Genomic DNA, 23,870 nt, shown 5'->3' with positions numbered 1-23,870 from the left:
GTTTAGCAACATTCCTTATAGCAAAGCTTATTGGTAAAGTCTTATTCACTTCCCAATTGCAGGGTATGTTCAATCAGGCTTGTAAGCTGATAAATTATACTGTTTAACTATATGAGTGATCTAATATGGAAGTTCTCTTTGGATTGTGTGTAAGGTTCAGAGAACTCATCATGCCATCTCTGGCACTAAAGTCAGCTTCCTCATGCAGTAGAGAAACCAGAAAATTATGAGGAGAGCAGTCAGAGCTGTCAAAAAGAGTAGGCTGGAAAGGATTTGGAAGGTAGGTCAATAAACTAGACAAACAAGTACATTAGAGCTGAGAATTAAGTATAACTTTGTTTTATCTTAATATTTAATTTTTTTAATGTTTTTTATTTATTTCTAGGAGAGAGAGAGAGACAGCGTGAACAGGGGAGGGTCAGAGAGAGAGGGAGTCACAGACTGAAACAGGCTCCAGGCTCCGAGCTGGCAGTCAGCACAGAGCCCGACGCGGGGCTCGAACCCACGAACCGCGAGATCATGACCTAAGCGAAAGTCAGACGCTTAACCGACTAAGCCACCCAGGCGCCCCCTTAATATTTAATTTTTAATTCTAAAAGTAATGATCACTGTAAAAAGTATAAGCATCGAAAAAAAAACATTAAAAACAATTGTCATGGCCAAGAGAAGCCTAAGGGGACATGACTACTGAACATATGTGTGGTATCATACAATAGGAAAATGACATTAGGAAAACTCTGAGGAAATATGAATGAGGTATGGATTTTAATTAACAAAAATCACAAATATACTCAATTCTCATTCCCTAATGGAAGTTACTTAGTAATATTTGGGACAATTCTAAGAGCTAAGACTTCTATAGAGATTTTGGTCTGAATCAAACCCTGTTCTAAATATTTATATTAACTCATTTAGCTGTCAGGTTGTTGTATAAGTACAATTTCCCCATATTTTACAGATTAAAAGAAAAAAAAAACAAGGCACAGTAAGTTAGGTAAATTGCCTAAAGAAACATTGCTATCAAGCATCAAAATTAGAATTTGAATCCAACGAGTCTCAGTCCAAGGCATGGTTTCCATCACTAACTATAGTGGTATGAGTGTTCTTTCATATTTTTTTCAGCGTATATATAAATATATATTTATGTAAAATATCCACATAGCATTAATTTTACATAATATTTTGCTATTCACTCCCACAATCAGAGTTGACTTTCTACGTGTATGGGAGTAACTAAAAATAGTCAATATGCCAGAATGACATATTTTGGGGTAGTATGTTATAAACTCCTTCATGTTACCTCACTAGAAATGTATAAAAGTGAACCATTAGTGTAATTTTGTAGGTCAGAATTTAATATTGATAAATTTCACATGATTCAATGTAAAACTTCATTATATCAGCCAGATTATGTATGTGTGTATATATATATATATACATACATATACATATATATGTATATCAGTCTATTATTGTTTATATATATAGATAAAAATTTACTAAGTCGTCTATCTTTCATAAGGCAGATTACATAGTTTCCAAGATTTTATTATTATAGATGTCTGACTTAAGATGTCTCTTCACACTTGTTTGTATAGTATAAGATTGGGAATAGAACACTAGTTTAGGATAATGAGGAGGGGATTTTAGCCATTCAGACACTATTAGCCCACTTTCAGCCTCAGTTTTTTGATATGGAGAATTGAGAAAATAGAAAAGCTATGTAAAATACTATGCAAATACAGCTTCAAGATTCTTTCTGTAGTTTTCTCATCTTAGTATTGTCTTTTTCCATGTTATACATGTGTAGCAATGTTGGAGTTACCAAGGAGTCCCTTAAATCTGTAGACAGAGTAGGAAAAAAGAAAATCATCGTATCTACTTGTTCATTAGTGTTGTATGAAAGTGATATTTACCCCACTCCAGTTATCACCGTTATTGGTAAAAATCTCAGTGTATCCAAGTAAAGACTTTGCAGGGATCCAAGCTCATTTTTTTGTTAAGAAATGAGTAGCTAACTTCTTTCAATTTAATTACCTATCCATTCTGTATTAGAGTTTAAATACATTATTACTGTTTTGGCATAATTTTCACAACTTGCAAAAAAAATTGTAGAAAGCAAAAAAAGGGGGGAATCTCACCAAATTTAAATTGTAAATGTTTTTTTTCTTCCTGACAGATTCAATTATGTAGCATATATGCATTGACTGGGGGTTTTCAACAATTTAACTTTTTCAAATTAGCATTTCCTTTTTTTAAAAATTTTTATTTATTTCAGAGAGAGAGACAGCATGAGCAGGGGAGGGTCAGAGAGAGAGGGAGACAGAAAATCTGAAACAGGCTCCAGGCTCTGAGTGAACTGATAGCACAGAGCCCAACGCGGGGCTCGAACCCACGAACTGTGAGCTCATGACCTGAGCCGAAGTCAGACGCTCAACAGACGGAACCACCTAGGCATTAATTTTCAAATTAGCATTTCTGATATGTCCTGTTGGAAGATATGAAGGTGACTGTAAATCAGGATTATTTGGTGCATGGTGCCTGCAAAGATTTGTTGGGGAACCAAGAATTATTTCTTCAACATTTTACATGTTTTGAAGAAGAGCGACCTTGCCGTTAAACCTAGGGTGGTGGTGGTGGTGTCCTTGGAGTTCCTATCTTAAGGCGCCAGTGCCTTAGCTATTTGGAGTCTGGTAGACCTGAGGCTCCAGTTATTCCACTTAACAGGGGCGCCAGCACCCCTGCACTGCGACAGGACCTCAGCACTGCGGCAAACGGTTGCGGTTGCGCAGCCGAAGTCGGAGGTGTGGCTTGCTGCGCATGCGCAGGTGGAACTGGTGTGATTAGTGCTGCCGCAGTGACTCAAAACACCGAGTGGTGTGGTCGCCGGACATGCCTGACGGTTCGTTCTGAGGAGCGGCTAGCAGCGCGATGGAGCGGGCCAGGTAAGCTGTGTGGATGTCTTCCCTTAGGGACAGCCGGGGAAATACTCATTTTTGTTCGTTTAGTGTTCCAAGTTTGCCGAACTTGGAATATTGTTGTGTATACTGGGAATACGGGCCCTAAAGTTCTTTGTTCTGGGGAACTGAATGAAGGTTGGAGGCTTAATTGTACCTTCCCGGATGGTGTTCTGCCCATGTCGTATTGTGCCTTAGCTGGTATATACCACTCTACTGTGTCCCATCAGGTTCTTTCTAGAGTGGCCCTTTGTCCTTGAGATCTGAGGCCATGATGGTGATTTGGGAGGGTACATTGTGATGGCCGTGGTGCAAAAGGCAGCGGAAGGTATGATGGGATACGATCAGTGGGGAGTCAACATTACCAAGGAGAGGGCAACAGGGTAGGACATCTGGTAAAAGTTACAGTGGTATCTGGGGATGGATAGCAGGGTGGCTTGACTACAGTGGTGGTGGTAAGGAGGGGTCTTTGGGGTGAGGTATCCACAGTGGTGTTTTTAGCAATGGTGGCCGCCATGGTGGTGGTGGGAGGGAGCAGAGCGTGGGCTGTTCATGGTGTTGGTGGTACTGAAGGGGTCGCCATGGAGACCATGCTGTTGGTTTGGGGGTCAGCGAGGGGGCCACTGTGGTAGTAATAACGGAGGGGATGACAGGATGACCGGCAAGGTGATTTTGGTGGCCATAGTGGGTGGGGGCAACGGGTAACCGTCATGGTGGTGTAGGGATGGGCTGTGGTGGGAAGGGGCAGCGAGGGTGGCTGCCATGAGGGAGATACAAAGAGGTCGGCACGTTGAAAAGGGTGACCCACCAGGATATATTATATGTGGGGGCGGTGGAGCAGCCATGCTATTGTTGATGGAAGGGGACAGTTTGGTGGTGGGGAGGGTGGTGATGGTGGTGTGTGGGAGCTTTGGCCGTCACCACTGTGGTTGTGGTAGAGTGAGCGCGTTATGAGTGGCGAAGGGGTGGAGGCAGTGGACAGGGAGTCTGGTGGCGGCCTGACGCAGCAACGAGTGGTCCACAATTCTTAGCTTGCTTGAGGAAGAGGGAGAACATTCAGTTGTTCTCTGATCTGAGATAATCTTAAGAGTTTGCTGTTGCCCACTGCTCACCTGAAGGGATGGCTGAGGAAATGTTTGTCTATTATAATCCCTCACTTTGTGGTTTTGGTGTAAGATTAAGAATATGGTGTACAGAGCTTGCTTTATGAATTTTGCGAGGGTCATGCAAGTTCTGGGCCGTAATACTGCAGAGGCGTGTTTGCATTGATTTTCCTGCATTCGGACTAAGGTTTTCCAAAGTACACCTGGGGTCTCTCAAGGGTCCGGTGCCGCGTCACGACCATTGTGCGGCTTGGCAAAGATGGCTGCCACTGCAGATGTACAATTTGCGCAGGCGCGAAGGGTAGGGGGCAGCTGCCCCCTCCCCCAGTTCCGCAGTTGAGGGAGGGGTAGTTTATGCAGCTTCTGCTTGGCGGCAATTTCAGCGGCACCCTCCTCAAAGCGCAGTGCTAAGGGGAGGAGGCGGGCAACAGTGGCTAGCTGCCCTCTCCCTAAAGTACTGCAGTAGGGAAGGGTGAAGGATTTGGGGTGCGCAGGCGCAACAGAGAAACCGCCGTCTTTGCCCTGCCGTGGGGCGGGCACCAGAGGAAGGGGTTTGCGAAACCTCCGCCCAGCGGGGATGGCTGCCACCTCCTTAACCTGTCCGGTATAATGCCTGCTCCTTCCCTGTTGTGCTGCAGTGGGTGGAGGGAAAGGAGGACGGGGATATGTTTTGCCTGTACCTTGTGGCCTCCACTTCCCCGTAAGGCCACTTCCAAGTGGAGAGGGCAACAAGGCAAAGGATTGTATAGTCTATGCTAGCCAGGACTGGCAGCCATGCTGTGCCCCCGCCTTTCTGTGGTGCAGTAGAAGGGAGAGATGGGAGCCTAGAGGGCAAGAAAGGCAAAGCCATCCTATGATCCACAGTGCTACTGGTGCAGGAGATTTTAAATCTTGTTTGCTGACTTTTTAGAAATGCCCACCTTATCATTTTCATAGTTTCTCTAGGTTGTATTGTGAGCAATATACTTGTTCTTAATATTCAGAGGGGATTCCGTAACCCTTTAAACAACTCTCATTCCTATAATGTTTGATTTCCACTTTCCAGATTTTATCATTGTGTCATGTTTCTTAATCTCTGGATAGTCCTTTAGTGATGCTGCTTTTATAGACAGTTTCCTTAAACGAGGCATCAGGGCTTCTCCAGGGTTCTTAGGAGCTGAGAACTGTAACTGTTTTGCTCAAGAACGGGACAACATCAGAAGAGTAGAATGGTACATGGGTGTTAGTATTGGATTAGGGAATTCTTGCCCCCGTTTGATTTTTAAAGTGGTGCTTTTGATCCATCAGTTTTGAAGTTGGAGCTACTATGAAAATTTGGTGAGAAAGTATAATTAACAAAGTAACCATTCTAGTATTCTGTATCCTACCTCTTGTGGGAGGCATTTTCAATGATATTGTTTTTTTTTTCAGGATTTTAATGAGCTTGCGTTCTTTTATTTTTCTTCTCTCTTTTCTTTTCTTTCTTCCTCATCTATCGCAAACAATTTGTCTGGTTATGCTGAGTTGGAATGTAATTAAGGAAAACGTAAACCCAGAAGCCTTGGAAAGCTTGTTGTGGAATCTTTTTGAGTAGTTTTAAAAATACCAGAAGTCTGGAATTTTGTTGCTTGTTTTTCTTAATTGTGTACAAAAACTGCATCAAATAATTATATTTTGATTTAACTTCTGATCATTTTGGCTATTGGCAAAATGAGCGTGTATTATCCTGGTCAGCCATTTTGTAGTTTTTCACGCAGGCTCGGGATCTCAATATGGCGGATCCCTTTGGAAAGACCTCTGAGGTTTCAAGGTCTCTGCTCTGCCCATTGAATATTTGGCTTAGTATCAGGGCTTTTTGAAAATAATTTTGAAAATGATTAGGCAGTATGAACCTTTCTGTGGTTTAAAGCAAGGAAACAGTCCAGGGTCTGTTGTATTGCTATCTAGGGCAAAGTAATGTCTTGTTTGGGTTTATTCAGAGTTTGTTTTGTATTAACTTGATTTGCCTAGTGCATCTGTCCAGTATTTCTTTGCTGAAATACTTTCTGCATATGTGGTGATGGTACATCTTTATTTCTCCTGTTTATTCTAAATGTGCTCAGATTTGTTTTTGAAAAATTCCTCATTTAAGATGTCAAGCCCTCTTAAAATTAATCTTATTTTTTTATTAGGAGTTTATTTGACACAATGCTATATTAGTTTCAGATGTACAATATAGTGATTCAACAACTGTATATGTTGTGCTGTGTTCACAAATGTAGTTATCTGTTGAAATACAGTGCTTTTAATTAATATGATGTTTGGCTTTCTCTGACTTGTTTCACTTAGCATTAATATCCTCTACGTCCATCGTCTTGTCAAAAGTGGGAAAATTTTATTCTTTATGGCTGAGTAATATTCACTGTGTGCATATATATGCTGCATCTTCCTGATCTATTCATCTATGGGCGGATACTTAGATAGTTGCTTTCATATCCTGACTCTTATAAATAGTGCTGTAGTCAACGCAGGGTACATGTGTCTATGTGTCTTTTTGAATTAGTGCTTTTGTTTTCTTTGGGTAAATACTCAGAAGTGGAATTACTGGATCATAGGCTATTTCTGTTTTTAACTTTATGATGAACTTATATACTGTTTTCCACCATGATTGCACCAGTTTATATTCTCTCCAAGAGTACATGAGTTGTTTTTTTCACATTCTTGCCCACACTTCTTGTCTTTTTGATACTAACCATTCTGAATTAAATGGTATTGTTTGCATTTTCCTGATGATAAGTGATGTTGAGCATCTCTTCATGTGTCTGTTGGCCCCTCTTTCTTTAAAAAAAATGTCTGTTCAGTTCCTCTGCCAATTTTTAATTGGATTGTTTTATTGTATTATTATTATTATTTTTTTTGGTGTTGAGTTGTAGAAGTTCTTTGTATTTTTTGGATATTGACCCCTTATCAGATATTTGTAAATATCTACTGAGTAGGAATTCAGTAGGTTGTCTGTTTTGTTGACGTTGTCCTTTCCTGTGAAAAAGCTTTTTTTTTTAGGGTGTAAGCCCTATAGTTTTATCTTGTTTGTTTCCCTTGCCAGACGAGAACCATATAGAAAAATGTTGCTAAAGCCAACGTCCAAGAAATTACTGCTTAGGTTTTCTCTAAGGAATCTTATGGCTTCAGGTCTCACATTTAGATCTCCAATCCAATTTGAGTTTAATCTCTTTGACACTGCACTCTGCTGCTTAGCTATATATATTTAGGGAAGAATCCTTGAAGTAATCAGGGTATGAGTATTATCTCAACATGACAGGGACAATGAAATTTTTGGTCTTCAGTTTACATTAAGATTTTTTTGCTGGTCCTCTTTGCCCCTCCTCTTTTGTGGCTCAGAGCCAGGAAGCTTGAGTAAGAGTTGTTTGTGGATGGTTAAAGTTGTCTCCTTCACCAACAATGTTGGGAAAGGAAGTGATTTATTTTGCTTTCTAGTTCCTGAATGCTGATGGCTTAGAATTTCCTTTTTGATGATTCCACAGGTTTTGGTTGAGAGGCACTGACTGAGTTTATGTGAAGGTCTGTAGACTGAGATGACCTCACTCACATTTTCTTTTTGGTTTTATTTTTCATTCTTGAAATCTTAGTAGTTGAATTTTTATTAAGATTTTTTTTAACATTTATTCATTTTTGAGAGAGATAGATTATGAGTAGGGGAGGGGCAGAGAGAGAGGGAGACACAGAATCCAACTCAGGCTCCAGGCTCTGAGCTGTCAACACAGAGCCCAATGCAGGGCTCGAACACACAAACTTCAACATCATGATCTGAGCTAAAGTAATATGCTTAACTGACTGTCACCCTGGTGCCCCTTTTTTTTCTTTTTTTGTAGGATATAAGGCATATTAAACATTTAACAGAATGTTTAGACTGCTGGGAAAAAACAGTGTGATCTGATCCCTTTTTCCTTTTTGGTGTACTTCCAAATTAGTATTATTATTATTTTTTAATGAAAATAATTTTGGAGCAAAAATATTAATGTGCACACAAAACTTTTTCCCTTTATTTTTATTTATTTTAAGTGAGTTCTATGCCTAACATGGGACTTGAACTCACAATCCTGAAATCAAGAGTCACATGCTTGCATACTGTACCAACTGAGCCAACTAAGCTCCCCATCTTTTTTTTTCTTAGCTTTAAATGCTTATTTTCTTAGAGCTGGTTTCTAGGTTGGGAATACGGTAGGAAGATTTTAAATTCATACACATGTGCGTATACTTAGGAGAAACTTCTAATGTTATCAAAACAAAGCTGCTCATAGATGATTTTATATGTAGTTTAAAAATGGATTCGGAAAATTGAATAATTGTGTTTGCTGGTTCTTTTCTCAAATGAACTCAGATCCTTTCATACTGAGCAACTGGTATGAAGGGATAAAGGAACAAGATTTTCATTTTTAAAATTTTTTGGTAATGGAGCGTTCTCATTTGTACTATTAGGTTATCGTGATTGATGGTCTTTGACATAGAGGTTCATCATAGTTGTTTTTATTATATAATTTGAATATAACATTGTATTAAGTATATTTGTGAAGCCATGTTTCATCAGTAAATACTTAATTCATTTTTGGGACTGAGTGACATTCCAACATTTTGAATATACAGTACCACATCATATTTTGTTGATCAATTTTTTTGGTGGTTGTGCTTTGGGTTGTTTCCACTTTTTGGCTCTTATGAGTAATACTGCTAGGAACTTTCATACCCAAGTAAACGTTTTTATTTCACTCTCTCTAGGAGTGGAGTTGCTGTGTCAAATGTTAACTATATTCTTCACAATTATAGGAAGTGCCAGAGGCTGCACCATTTCATGTTCCCACTAACAAGTTCTCCATCTCTTCCTTCACTCCTGAGGTGTGAAGTGGTGTGTTTATAGTTTGATTTGCATTTCCTTAATGACTATAGTGATATTAAGTATATTTTCTTGTGCTGATATAAATTTGTATGTCTTTGGAAAGCAGTCTGTTCTAATCTTTCAACCATTTTGAAGTGGAGTTATTTTTTTAATCAAATTACATACCTTTATCATTAAAAAATCTGATGTACATAATGTGATTTTTAAATGATTTCTATTGCTTGGTTAGAACTTTAAATTTTTTGATAAAACAACTTGGGCTTACTGGAAAGCTATTTGATTGGATTACTTTGGTTCTAACATGAATTCTAAAAATAGCAAGAGTTCAGAGAATTAGCCTTGGGCTGTTTCCTTTGAATTCTGCCTTTGAAATAATTATGTTGCATGACTTTAGTACAATGTTTTTCCTTTTATCATTTCTGCCATAGCATTTTTAAATTGCAGTTTTAGGAGTTGTTCCTGTAGTTTCTAACATGGACTACCAGGTGCAAGATTTCATGCTCAGATCCGTTGAGCAGCCATTTGGTAAGCTGTTCTGCAAATCATAAGATGGTGGTAGCTATACTGTTTTACATATTAATGTTTTGCTGAAACATTCCTTTTATCTCTTATTTTGCAGATCTTAGGAAAGCAACATTTGCATAGGAGGTTGCTTAAGTAGAGCTTTTGCAGTTTATACTTTATGCTTTATTCCATTTTACTATACAATGTCCTAATAAAATATTTTCAGACTAGTTTTGAAATCAACATTGCTATTTTTTCAGGGTTATGTAGGTATGGGTATTGAGTAGATGAGTGTATATAAATACTTTATTTTTGCTTAACTAATACCGCACCCCCCCCACTTCCTGCCCAGTTTTCTGATATTAAGGGGCTTTTAAAGGGGGGGAAGTGTCTTTAGGATAGATCCTGACTGTTGGAGGATATTCTAATATTTAAATTTTGCCTTATTTCCCCCATTTTTATTAAGATACAATTGATATACATTACTTTTTTTCTTTTTTTTCTTTTTTTTTTTTGAGAGGGAGAGAGCGAGAATGGCGGGAGAGGCAGAAGGAAGGGGAAACAGGATCCCAGGTGCTTGGGGCTCTACTCTGACAGCAGAGAGCCTGATGTAGGTCTCCCAACTCCTGAACCATGAGATCATGACGGAGACGAAGTCAGATGCTTAACCAACTGAGGCACCCAGGCACCCCCACTACTGTACCTTGTTTTTGTTTGTTTGTTTTAAATATTTTATTTATTATTGAGAGAGAGACACACACACAGAGCATGAGTGGGGGAGGAGCAGAGCAAGAGAGGGACACAGAATCTGAAGCAGGCTCCAGGGTCCAAGCTGTCAGCACAGAGCCCAAAGTCAGGCTCGAACTCACAAGCCGTGAGATCATGAGATCATGACCTGAGTTGGACACTGAATCGACTGAGCCACCCAGGCACCCCTACTGTACCTTGTTTTAATTACAAGTACTTTAAAATATCCATCATGTTAAATACAGCCCTAAATACAGCCTTTATTTAAGTAAGTGGTTATTTTAAAGTTGTTGAAGTCTTATCAAATTTCCCTTTCTGTTTTCAGGGACCGCTTACACCTGAGACGGACTACGGAACAGCACGTACCAGAGGTGGAAGTCCAAGTCAAACGTAGGAGGACAGCCTCACTGAGCAACCAAGAGTAAGTACATTCTGAATAACCAATTTTGGTCAGAATTCTTTTTCAAATCAGGGGCCCCTGGGTGGCTTAGATGGTTAAGCGTCCGACTTTCGCTTAGGTCATGATCTCGGGGTTCGTGGGTTCGAGCCCCGCGTCGGGCTCTGTGCTGACTGCCAGCTCAGAGCCTGGAGTCTGTTTCAGTCTGTGACTCCCTCTCTCTCTGACCTTCCCCTGCTCGCACTGTCTCTCTCTCTCTCCTAGAAATAAATAAAAAAATATTTAAAAAAAAAGAATTTTTCAAATCAAAACAAAGTATAATGCAGTGAGGATGTACTGAAATGAATTTATTAGTTAGTGAAAGAAACCTAGGACTGTAATATAGAAGATATAGTAAATGGTTAATTATCCTTAACCATGTAGTACTAACTTCTGTTAAAAAATTTAGTAAAGGGCATTTTTTTAATCCCAGATGTGTATGTGGGTTATATTTCCATAAAATTCAGCATATTTCAACTTTGATATTTAAATTATACCTGTTTTATTTATATTGTGACTAAACCACACTTTGTGTTTTGCAAAATGTTCTGTGCATTTGATGGAATGCTAATTTATGTATTCATACTTTGCAATGTTTTTGGTTAGTGCATTTATCCAATTAAAAATTTGAAATATATGGGGCACCTGGGTGGCTCAGTTGGGTAAGCGTCCGACTTCTGCTCAGGTCATGATCTTGTAGTTTGTGAGTCTGAGCCTTGTGTCAGGTTCTGTGCTGACAGCTCAGAGACTGGAGCCTGCTTCAGATTCTGTGTCTCCCTCTCTCTCTGCCTTTCCCTCAACCCACACTCTGTCTCTCTCAAAAATCACATCCTTTTTTAAAATTTTGAAATGTATACATTTTCCTCTTCTTTGTAGTTAGGATATTTACACGTGGATACACTTTTAACTTTAGATTTCCAAAAGTCAGATTTTAGTACAAAATATCAACATTTTTAATGACCTGATATATATTGAGCATTCATTACAACTTGTATTTTGTTATTATTATAAATCTTGACAGTATCAGTGGGTAGCATTTTTTTTTTCCTTCACCAAAGCTGTTTTATTTGGTTATTTTCCACAATTACAAGTAATAAACATACATGAGTATAGTTTTTCTTTATAAAACATAACTTTCAGATAAAATGAATTCACTTCAACTTACCAGTTCTTTCCCTTCCCTCCCTGGAGATAATCCACAGGTATGTAGATGTCTATACTTTCAGACCTTTTCCTATATATTCATGTGTATACGCACATGGTATGGAGAGGAGGGAGGCATACTTGTGATTTGTTTGCCTATATATGTAAGATTTACTGTTCTGCAACAGTATGTATTGGGGATCTTTCTATGTGAATGCATATAAATCTACCTTATTTATTTTACAAATTTTAGACTGTAGGTGGTATAATAATTATATTCATAATTAGCTTACTTATATTTAGGCTGTTTGAATTTCTTAGTGATTATAAACAAAGATAAGGGCAGTCAATTTGAACATTGATATTCATTATTTACATTTTATTTCTTCCTCAAATGTAAGACTTTTTAAAAAAATTTTTAATGCTTATTTTTGAGAGACAGAGACCAAGCATGAGTGGGTGAGGGGCAGAGAGAGGGAGACAGAGTCTGAAACAGGCTCCAGTCACTGAACTGTCAGCACAGAGCCCAATGTGGGGCTCGAACCCACGAATCGTGAGATCATGACCTGAACCAAAGGTAGACGCTCAACCAACTGAGCCAACCAGGCGCCCCGTTATTTGCACATTTTACATGTTGGAAAATTGTTTTCACTTGCACATTTTAAATTACTGGTGAGGCTAATGATTTCCCCATTTTCCCTATTTATTTTATTTATTATTCTTGAGCTTATTATTTTATTACATTTTTATTTGGGGAATTATTTTGAAAAGAAGTATTTTGTGAATGAATATTTTATATAATTTTTCCTTTATAATAGACTTTTTGCCATTTTAATATCTCTTGTAATGTCTTTTATAACTTCAAAATTTAAAAAGTGACATTTTCTTTTTTAAATTGTTTAAAAATTATTTTTAAAGTTTATTTTTTTAAATTATTTTTTAAATATTTATTTTTGAGAGAGAGAGAGATCCAGAGCATGAGCAAGAGAAGGGCAGAGAGAGAGAGAGAGGGAGACACAGAATCTGAAGCAGGCTCCAGGCTTGGAGCTGTCAGCACAGAGCCTGACATGAGGCTTCAACTCACGAACTGCGAGATCATGACCTGAGCCGAAGTCAGGTGCTTACCCAACTGAGTCCCCCAGGTGCCCCTAAAGTTTATTTATTTGAGAGAGGTGGAGACAGTGCAAGTGGGATAGGATCAGAGAGAGAGAGGGAGAAAGAGAATCCCAGGTAGGCTCCATGTGCTGCCTGCACAGAACCTGATGAGGGGCTCAAACTCCCAAAACCATGAGATCATGACCTGAGCTAAAACCAGTTATACACTTAACTCGCTAAGCCACCCAGACACCCCAAAAAGTGACATTTTCCCCCAGAGTCTCTAGAAGTATTTGAGATAATGGTGGAGGTATGGGGGGGAGAGTTCTTGAGGAAGGATCTTTTGTTAGTGGGTTATAGTTGCATCATATTTATTATATTTTGTTTGAGCCATTATCTTTATAGGATCAGTGTGGACCAGTATTAACAGGCAATCTCATCATTTTCTTTAAGCATTCTTTAGGTGTTATTTTCTTGTCCACATCTTTGGAAATATTTTGTTGCTTTCAAAGAAGTAACTTTATTTCTTGACTTCTTCTGTATATATTATATTTAAATACTATAGGGTGCTAAAATGGAGGAGGGGAGTTTTGAGTTAGGGAAATAGTGTAATCTCTGCAGTCACCTCTCTCTACTTGAGAGTATGTGATTATGGGGATGGGTAAGCCTGTAATATGCTCTAAGCCTGTACATATGCTCAGGATTCTCTAAGCCTGTACATATGCTCAGGATTCTCTCAGGGTTGGGATATGTGATAGTTCTAGTCTGTTTATTTGAATGATAATCCATCAATATTATATACCTTTTGCCAAACTAAAAATTGTTGTGTGTACACCAGTTCTAATGGCTAATAAAGGATTGTTATTCATGTTGCATCCAAGACACAAAACAAAATTGAATAAAAACCAAAGTGTTGCAGACAGTACATCCCTCAGACCTACTATAACTTAATAGAAGCTCATTGATTTGTACTCCTAGAATTGATGGTTAGTTTTTCTTCCAATAGATCTATCAAGTAAATCAGTTTTGGATTTTGGGGCTGGTGAATGTCTTTCCTGTTTCTTGATGTATTGTAAATTTGAGAGAATTTTGATATTGGGACTGGAGAATCTTCTGGAGAGACACTTTTCTGTACCCTTTCAGATATCTTTTTAAATTTATACCTTGCATTTCATGAAGTAAATGTTATGTGTACTTCATTTTATTTTCTCAGTTTTACCTTAGTCTTCAGTTAGGTTTCAGGTTAAACCCAAAAGAGACCCTCCAATAGGAGTTTAAAGAAGCAAAAATAAGAAAATGTTTTTTTTTTCTTTTTTGGATGTAACACTTTTTAGAACCTTATTAGGTCAGAGACTTAGTTGCTGTTTGGTAATGAAAGGATTGTAACTGAGAATACCCAGATAAAGATTTAATTATCCATTGATTCAAATGGGACAGTTTAAAAGCATGGGCAGTGTAGTTTAGATCCTCAATGGAGTTAATGCAGACTTGATACAGTAAGGGTACAGTTCCTCCATAAGATTACCCTCAATTCAGATACCAGCTGCAAGCCCTAGAGTTTCTAGGTCACCTGAGCTTCTCAACAGCTAGATACAATTCAAGGTTTCCATTATTTCCTCAGGTTCTGTAATTTGTTAGAATAATTAACAGAACTCAAGAAAGCACTATACTTACTATTATGTTTACTATATGGGATACAAATCAGGATAAACCAAATGAAGAGACTCCTAGGACAAGATCTGTAATGTCTATGTCCTTAGGATGTAATACTGTCTCAGCACATCAGTGTATAGGTCACCAATCAGAAGCTCACCAGAACTTTGGGTGCCTTGTAGAGTTTTTATTAGAGTTTCAGTACTTGAGATGATTGAATAATTGGCCATATGATTGAAGTTCATCTCACTTGATGCCATCCCTTCCCAAGGGGTCAAGCTCAAAGGCCCAGCACTCTAATCACATGGTTGGTCTTTGTGCCTTGGCCAGCCCTTATCCCTGAATCATTGTTAGCATTGATTCAGGTGTGATCCAAGGGGCCCACCATGAATAATGAAGAACTCCTGTCAGTTGGTAAATTCAAGGATTTAGAGGTTACTTCTCAGGAACCATGGACAAAAGTTAACCCAATTCGTTATTTGAAAACTGTGGCACCTGGGTGGCTCAATCGGTTAAGCATCTGACTTTGGCTTAGGTCATGATCTCGTGGTTCAGGAGTTCAAGCACCACATCAGGCTCTCTGCTGACAGCTCAGAGCCTAGAGCCTGCTTGCGATTCTGTGTCTCCCTCTCTCTGCCCCTCTCCCACATGCTCTGTCTCTCAAAAATAAATAAAAAACATTATTAAAAAAAAATATGTTGGGGAGGGGAAAGGGGTTGATGGGCATGGAGGAGGGCACTTGTGGGGATGAGCACTGGGTGTTATATGGAAACCAGCTTGACAATAAACTATTAAAAAAAAAAGTAGAACTACCCTACAATTCAATGCCTGTACTACTGGATATTTACACAAAGGAATAAAAAATACTGATGTGAAAGGGGAAAAAACATGTTATTTAAAAAGTATGGAAAATAGTGGAGTACCTTTTGTCAAACTCATTTCCAAATCTACTATGGAATAGTTTTACATACACACACACACACACACACACAGACACATACATATATACATAAATACACACATACTTAACGAGGGAAGATTGCTGGTGATTACTTTTTATGCTTGTCTTGTTAGCCAGTAACACTTTGTACATTTCTTCATCATTCTCAGAATCAGATTCACAAATTGATTACTGATCCATAGGGATATGTTAAGGGCTTTTCTACGAAATTCTCTTCTGACTAATAGGTAGTCAGTTTACAGTTTGAGAGTCTAAACAGCCTGGGCCCTGGTAGTTCCTTGTTTCAGGTGGTTGCTCCTTAGGAGTCTGAGTATGGATGACAGTCTTAACGTCTCCTGGAAATGGCTTAGCAAATGCCTCACTCCTCTTATTAGGGATTAAAGAATTGTCTCCAGATAGGATTGGAAAGTGAGTAATGCATATGGTACTGATGGTATTTCCACAGTTTTTAAAAAATGTTTATTTAATTTTGAGAGAGAGAGAGCATAAGTGGGGAAGGGTCATAGAGAAAGGGAGACAAAGAATCTGAAGCTGTCAGCACAGAGCCCAATGCAGGGCTCAAACTCCTGAATCATGAGATCATTACCTGAGCTGAAACCAAGAGTACAACGCTCAAATGAGTAAGCTATTCAGGCACTCAAATACAGGGCTTTTTAAATCAAAATAATTCTTTTTTAATTCCTTGAGTAGTATCCTATTTATCCAAAGTGGAAAGTATCCTGTTCCTTACACATTATTGTGTACAGGGAGACTCCTGTTTCTTCTTAATATCTCTTCATAAGGTAATGGCATGCTCTGATCCTAATTGAGGATTTTTTAAAAATGTAAGGATCTCCACAATTCATTTCATATTGTTATCTATATAAGCAAATCTCTTTTCATTTATATTTATTTATATGTATTGTGCTCTTGTCATAGGTGTCAGCTCTACCCAAGGCGATCTCAGCAGCAGCAAGTACCTGTGGTGGATTTCCAGGCGGAACTGAGACAGGCATTCTTAGCGGAGACACCAAGAGGTGGTTAAAGCAGTATTGGAACATCCAGGTTAGCTGATTTCCAAGTGAAAAACCAGGGTAGAGCTGATACAGTCATGGTTAGGAATAAATAATGTGTTTGGAGGTCGCTGTAGTTATTTGGGATATGTTAAATTTTTTCCTTAAAATTTTCATATTATAAGGACATTGCAGAAAGTTTAAAAATGTAAAAGTAATTGGATCGTGACATTCTTACCTTGATATTTTACTTTCCCAGTCTTGCATGCTTTTTAAGTAGTTTTATTCATATCTAAATTCTGTTGATTTTCAAATTAACGTTATAAGAACAAACTTCATTATAAATGGCTGCTGAGTATCCTGTGAATCAATGTTTTCTAATTACTTATTGTGAGAAACTTCATCTTTTTCCTGGTAATTTTAATAAAGCTTCAGTGGACTGCTGAGCATAATGTATCAGATAGAATTATTTCCTCAGATACGTAGATATGAAAATAAATTGAATCAGGAATATAAACCTTGAGTTCATTTTTTAAACTGTATTACAAAATGTTAGTCTTTTGCCTTGAAAACAATTTGAGTGCCTGATGACGAACACTTTTACCTGCATTGATTGTTTTAATTACATATCATTTGTGCCTACTGAATTATAAACATACATCACATTCTTAATCAGATAAGCTAAATATTTTCCCATGCATATTTACTAACTATTCCTTTTTGTTTTCTTTTTTCGCTTTTGTTTTCAACAGAGTATTTGAATCAGCTGACAATGTATCAGTGTATTTGATTCAGCTGACAATGTAATAAAACTATTATCCATGATTTTTTCACTGTGATGTAGATTTATTTACAGTCTGTCTATGTTTTATGTGACTTTTTTTAATTTTAAGATTTGAATAACTGCAATCAAAAAGGTTTGATACACTTTTTAGAAACTAGGAGAGAAAGGGAACTTATGGATGAATTTTCTTCTAGATTTTCGTCATTTCTGTTTTAATATATTACCCCTCAATTCAAATTAATTAGGTTTGTTTATAGCTACTATTTTGACTTTTAAAGCAAAATAGAAAAAAAAAGTAAGTTTTCTGGAAAAATTCTCCCCTGCTGAATCCTTTACTCCGCATTTTCCAGTAATAACCTGGAATTGATTACAAGGCAGTGGAATTGATTCAGGCAACAGAATCTGATCATTGTCCCCAGCTGTTTCCAGGGTAGGACCATTTTTAAATGACTCCGAACAATGAATTTTTTTTTCAACCAGGAATCTTTTGGCTTCTCAGTGCATTTCATATACTTTTTAAGTTCCTAAATATTTTATTTATTTATTTATTTATTTATTTACTTACTTACATGAGCCTCAAACTTAAAACCTCAAGGTCAAGAGTCACATGCTCTATTGACTGAGCTAGCCACGCACCCCTGCTATGTAAATCCTACATTATGATTTGCAAATATAATCATGTAATTTTCTAATACTGTTTTATTCTAGTCTCAACTGATAAACAGCACTGGTTACCAAGATTATTCTAGAGCTGACCCACTCACTGTCTGTTTTTGTAAAAACAAAAATTTTATTGACACACAACCAAGTCCTTGTATTTATGTATGGTCTGTGGCTGTATTTGGAACCACAGCAGTAGACTGGAATAGTTGTAAGAGATTAAATGCAGGCAAAGCCTTAAATATTAATCCTCTTCCTTAAAAGAAAGTTGACTGGCATCTTAGAGAACCACATTCAAAGGTGAAAACATCAGGTTGGGACAATGGTTGAGTGGTGATACTATAGAATGTTGTAAAGAAAAAGGAGTTATAGGAAGGAGGGTCTATAAATGAAGTAAACATTAAGGGTAGAGAATCAAATGAATTTCTGAGATGAGGGTCAAACCTAACAATTACATCTAAAGAATAAATGTAGATGGGTAGGTTTTTAAAGATATTTTAACAATTGATAATGCTTCTTTTTTTTTCCTATAAAAATCTAAAGCATCCAAGTGATAGACAAGAAAAGTGTGAAAGTAAACCAAAGATTTTAAAATGCATGTTTTAAACCTACCATAAGGTTGAATTTTCTTTCATTTTGCCCACTTTTTTAGTTGGAATCATGCTTTTAACAAATTTATTTTGTATTTATTCCATTTAAATTGTATCATTAATGTTTCCTTATTTTATCAGTCCTCATAATTGTCATTTGTGATGAATAAATGATAATTCATTCATTATTTACTTTTCCCTTGTACTTGTTTTTTTTTCTATGCTGTTATAAATATTCTATATTTTTAAATATATAGTATGGTATGTTAAATTTATTAGGATAAGAGTCCAATTGAGGACTGCAGGGTATAAATGTTAATCTGACTCTTATATGTTCTGTTCCATTGCTTTCTGACATCATCATATGCATTGTTGATTGCCATTTAGAACAATTACTACTAGTGCTAGTTTCTCAGTACCAACTCTGGTGTCTTTTTTTTTTTTTAATTTGATACATAAATAGTTCCAAAAAAGGAAAAGTGTGTGTGTGTGTGTGTGTGTTTAACTGGTATTGCTTTCTAGATGATTTTCCACTTATTTGTGTTATCTCCTTTTACTTGTTAAACTTTTTTGTACATTTTCTGTGAAGGGTGTGCTATTTTACCTGGTTTGAATGAGCACTAATGCATTCCTGTTATTGTATGATTTCTTACTTGCTTTACGTGATTTGGCTAGGTTCGACCATCTTTTTTTTTTTTAATTTTATTTACTTTTGAGAGACAGAGCACAGGCAGGGTAGGAGCATAGAGATTGGGAGACACAGAATCCAAAGCAGGCTCCAGGCTCTGAGCTGTCAGCACAGAGCCCAATATGAGACCCAAACCCATGAACCATGAGATCATGACCTGAGCTGAAGTTGGATGCTTCGCTGACTTAGGCACCCAGGTGCCCCAACCATCTTATCTTTTCACTTATTTTTTTTTTAAGTTTTATCATTTGAAAAGTTCCCAAAAGTTTGAGAGCTTCCCAAAAGTTTCAGAACTTCTATGAAAAATCTTAAAATTTTTGAGTCAGGGACTTGGGCTATTTGTTTGCTATGTGCCATTTGATGTAAGGAGATTTATCATAATTGCTAATTCTTCAGTGCAGTGTGATTTCACTATTCTTTTCCTTTTCATGAGGCATTTTGCTGTCATTTGTTGTGGAGATACATTTGGTCAATCTCCAAAGTAATATATCCTTTTCCTGTTACAAGAGGTCATGATTATGGTGTACTAAATTTAGGGATAAGAAGTCTTTCTTAGTCACTCCAGGCTGAGTTGTGAGTAGTGTATGTGTATATTTTATTTTATAATATAATAATTTTATATAATATTTTATTTTATAAAATATATATTATTTTGTATAAAGTAATTTTACATCATATTACATGTCCATATCCCCAGTTCTCTAGGTCTCCAATTCTTTTTTTTAAAGATATTTTTGGAAATCAGTATTTTTTGTTTTAGTGTTTACTTTTGAGAGAGAACACGTGCACATGAGCTGTAGAGGGGAAGAGAGAGGAGGCAACAGAGGATCCAAAGCAGGCTCTGTGCTGACAGCAGAGAATCTGATGGAGGGCTCAAACTCAAAAACTATAGACATGACCTGAGCTGATGTAGGATGCTTGACAGAGTCACCCACCCATGTGCCCCTCCAATTCCTTAGTCTGTGACTCATCTTGAGGTGCATTTTCATGCTTGATAACTGGTTAACAAAAATATAGTAGTTGTGGAAGGAGTTTGGAAACTCAAAACAGGTTAGAGGTGATGGACAGAAACAGGACCGACTGTCTTTCTCTTTATTCTTCTGCTATACAATTGTTTAAATTTGTTGGTTTCTTATAACTAAACTATAAATTAGGACTGATAGTTGTGTGTTCATTGAGGTGTGAGGTGGGACAGAACATTTCAATCTGAGGCTGATGGGAAAATTTGTATGCACAAATGTTTTTGGCATCTAAAGGTAAAAAGTTTTGTTTTGAATTTTAAATTTTTACTGGAGAGGTGACTAACTACAAATTTACCTTAAATGCACACTTGATGCTGGTTTCTATTATATTCATCTTTATATAGGATACTTTTCTGTGGTTTCATTTTTTTCCCTTAAATGAAATCTTGAAATCTAGCCCTACCATTTTTTAATTTTCTCTCTAATAATCACTGACTTGTGGTTCAGTATTTGGTAGCATGTCCGATTGTTAATGGTAAAAGGGATATGATCCAGTAATAGTGTCTTATTGAATGGTTAGCTTTTTTCTTTTTTTGCACCAACAGTGATCTAAAAAGCATTGTTACAAACTTTTTACAATGTTGAAAGATCCTGACATTTTACATTTTAAAAGCAACTTTACTCATGTATAGTGTATATACCATAAAAAAATCACCTAAATTCTTGTAAATTTACTGACTGACTTTTACAGCCATTGCCAGGAACTTTCAGAACTTTCCATTTCCAAAGTAAGATCCTTCATGTTCATTTACATATATACGTGTTTCCACCCCCAACTTCAGATTTACCACTTAATTTACTTTCTGTTTTTATGAACTTGTTTCTATTTTTTTATCTGTTTCTGTAGATGTTTTACTTTCTGTTACTACGGATTGCTGAAGATTTTAAATTTTAGTAGATAGAAAAAATGAAAATAGTTAATGATTAAAAATAAAGACATATAAATATTCTTGGATATAGACTCTGCTTTATAGATAATCCTGTCAGAATTCAGAACATCTATATTATAAACCTTAAACTACTCCTGTGAGTTTGGGTTATAAACTACATTGATTTGGGGAGGGGATGGCATGTCAGTCTGCTAATTTGAACAGATCTTTTGAGATCATTACCTGTCAGTTTTATGTAAAACATTATGTCATATACAAAGGTTGGCTACTAGAAAAGGAGGGTCTCCTTGATGTCATTGTATCTTAGAAGACCTACATTGGGTAGATGGGAAGAAGAGGCAGGTTTATAGATATAGTCATGATGGAGAAGTATGGACAGTGTTAAGGAGGGTATAGGCAAAAAGTATTTAAGAAAATGCACAAAACGTGTGTGGCAGTTTGCATTTGGAGAACAAAGATTAGAAGATATTCTGACTAGTAGCAGGAATTTATTTTATAGACAGTTTGATACTCCACAAAGTTCTTGTAATGCATTTAACTGCCATCAAATTTTTGTAATTATAGGGAAACTTTTCTACATCTTACCTACTCTTACTGAATTCTTTCTTTCATACCATTCTGTTCTCTTTTGATCTAGTGTCATATAGAAAACTGTGTCCTCAACACATATCTTTTACCTTATTATTTTGATGTTATAGTTCACAACCACTATTTTAATTATTTTATTTCCATATAGTAAAATAGATTTTATTTCCATTTCATAATCTTCTGACCCAGTATACTTTGCTGTTTGCAAAGTGTCTGTATTGAAAATACAGAACAAGTTTATTAGAAATGTCTGTATAATTAAAAGTAAAATTATATCAGATTTTGTATATGATGCTAGGCTACATTTTTTGCATAAAGCCAAATTCCCATTCAAGAATAATATAATTTGTGTGTTTGCTTTTTAAATAAGTGTAATTAGTAGTTTGAGATTCTTTTCCAGTTTTGACTTGATTTGGTTGCCATACTCAATAAGCATTTTTCTTAATATTGGAAAAACGATAACACTATTTTTATGCATGTTCTTTTAATTGCTATGAAAATTGCCTATATATCCATATAATCAAGTGTTCAGTTGTTTTATGTCCCATTTTTATATAGGAGGTCATAAGCACGTACATGATAATGCATTCGGTTCTTGGTAAAGGAATATTATTTAGAATTACTTTGAAGAGGTTTTGGCAGAGTCTTTGGGAGGCATCGAGGTTGAAAACCTTTAGGTGGCTTAGCTAAGAACCAAAAATTTTAATTAATTCAGGAGAATAATTCAGATGGCTGTGAAGCTTAATGACGTGTCAAAATGTTGTAGTTGAGATATAGGTTAACTTAGGACCAGAGAATGAATGTAGGACCACTGATTTTTAGAATGGAAAATGAAAGTGATTTTTGAAACATTTAAAAATATCTGTATAATATAAAAATTTAATAAACATTGTCAATTTTAAGTGTGTAAAATGTGGAAGTTAAGGTGAAGGAATGGTGAAATTTGGTGTTCATGTGGTGGGTATGGAACATGGGAGGTGTTTTTAAATATGTCTGTTACAGTGATTTTCATGCAAAATTGTCTGCCTGTTTTTTAAACATGGTACATTGCAGTGCAGCTAGATCATGCTTTCCTCTGCAGGCTCCATCTACTGTTTGAAGCTTCTGCCCCAAGCTTGCATTGTTTGTAGGAGAACCTGCGTCATACCTTTATCTGTAGCCTTCCCTTAGGTATTAAGGATCCTGAAACCTTTCTTCGGACATTGGATTTGGTGGAACAGCAACCATGGTAAGTTGTATATTAAGGCAGAAGGGTGAAAAGCTACTGGAAGGGCCTAAAATAATAGTTTGCCAGCGTGTGGGTTTTTTTTTTTATTCTTGATGTTAGAAACAAGGAATCAATCTTAAGAGTTGGTATCTCATTGTATGGAGTATCACCTGAAGAAGAGCTATGTCCCTTGTCCTATTTTAGTGATAAAATGGTTTGGAAAACATCTTTTTTTAAGTTGATCTATTTATTTTGAGAGACAGAGTGAGCAGGAGGAGCAGACAGAGAGGGAGAGAGAATCCCAAGCGGGCTCTGCACTGTCAGCGCAGAGCCTGACACAGGACTTGAACCCACTAACCTGAGATCATGACCTGAAGCCGAAGTTGGACCTGAGCCACCCAGGCGCCCTAGTTTGGAAAAGATTTACTAAAGAGGGATCTTCTATGTAAGAAAATACAGAAGAGAATTTTGGTCATGATTTACAATAATAAGGGACCATCCAGCAGATGGAGGATCCTTAATTAGGTTATAATAGACAAAAAGTCTACTTTGAAAATGGAGGGATTTAGGACCTTGGGCTTCGGTAAAAACACACATAATCAGTTTACAGAGAGATATAGCATCTTAATCAGTTTTTGTGGTTCTGTTAAAGTTTAGATAGATGGGAGCATGTATTCTCAACAGGAAGGATATCCCAAGGCATAAAAAATTGATTTTGAGAAGTGGAAAGAATATTTGATTTTACAATGGCTTGTGGTCTTCCAGAGGAGCACAGGATATACATAGAGATAAAGTATTACAGCATTTTTTAAAGGTTTATTTTTGAGAGAGAGATAGAGACAGCATGAACAGGGGAGGGTCAGAGAGAGAGGGAGACACAGAATCCGAAGACTGGCTCCAGGCTCTGACCTACCTGTTAGCATAGAGCCCAACGTGGGGCTCGAACCCACGAACCCTGAGATCATGACCTGAGTTGAAGT

General features: G+C 37.0%; 2 protein-coding genes across 3 annotated transcripts in view; both read left to right on the top strand.

Moving 5' to 3' along the window:
* Nucleotides 1–2,827: 2,827 nt before the first annotated feature.
* On the top strand, nt 2,828–22,851 carry SNURF (SNRPN upstream open reading frame). Of its 2 annotated transcripts, none has more exons than XM_077780090.1 (4): nt 2,828–2,945; nt 10,507–10,602; nt 16,388–16,513; nt 22,765–22,851. In XM_077780090.1, exons 1-3 carry the CDS (start codon nt 2,932–2,934, stop codon nt 16,491–16,493), a joined length of 216 nt encoding a protein of 71 aa, XP_077636216.1. In that variant the 5' UTR covers nt 2,828–2,931; the 3' UTR covers nt 16,494–16,513; nt 22,765–22,851. The 2 variants fall into 2 exon arrangements, with proteins under 2 accessions (XP_077636216.1, XP_077636217.1); XM_077780091.1 differs by lacking the exon at nt 22,765–22,851 and adding an exon at nt 17,214–17,286.
* Nucleotides 22,821–23,870, top strand: part of SNRPN (small nuclear ribonucleoprotein polypeptide N) — a 6,824-nt gene continuing 5,774 nt past the window's right edge. Inside the window, exon 1 of the mRNA XM_077780089.1 lies at nt 22,821–22,911. Within this exon, the coding sequence (XP_077636215.1) occupies nt 22,909–22,911 (3 nt within the window). The 5' untranslated portion in view covers nt 22,821–22,908. The remainder of the gene's footprint in view (nt 22,912–23,870) is intronic.

The sequence above is a fragment of the Crocuta crocuta genome, unplaced genomic scaffold (assembly GCF_008692635.1).
Source record: "Crocuta crocuta isolate KB4526 unplaced genomic scaffold, BGI_CrCroc_1.0 scaffold208, whole genome shotgun sequence".
In the NCBI taxonomy this organism is placed as follows: domain Eukaryota; kingdom Metazoa; phylum Chordata; class Mammalia; order Carnivora; family Hyaenidae; genus Crocuta; species Crocuta crocuta.
Note: the sequence above shows the minus strand (reverse complement) of the source record. Positions and strands in the feature narration are given on the sequence as shown.

Coding starts and splice junctions, on each gene's coding strand:
- SNURF (XM_077780090.1), top strand. Junction 10,603..16,387: donor GCCTCACTGAGCAACCAAGA/GTAAGTACATTC, acceptor CTCTTGTCATAG/GTGTCAGCTCTACCCAAGGC.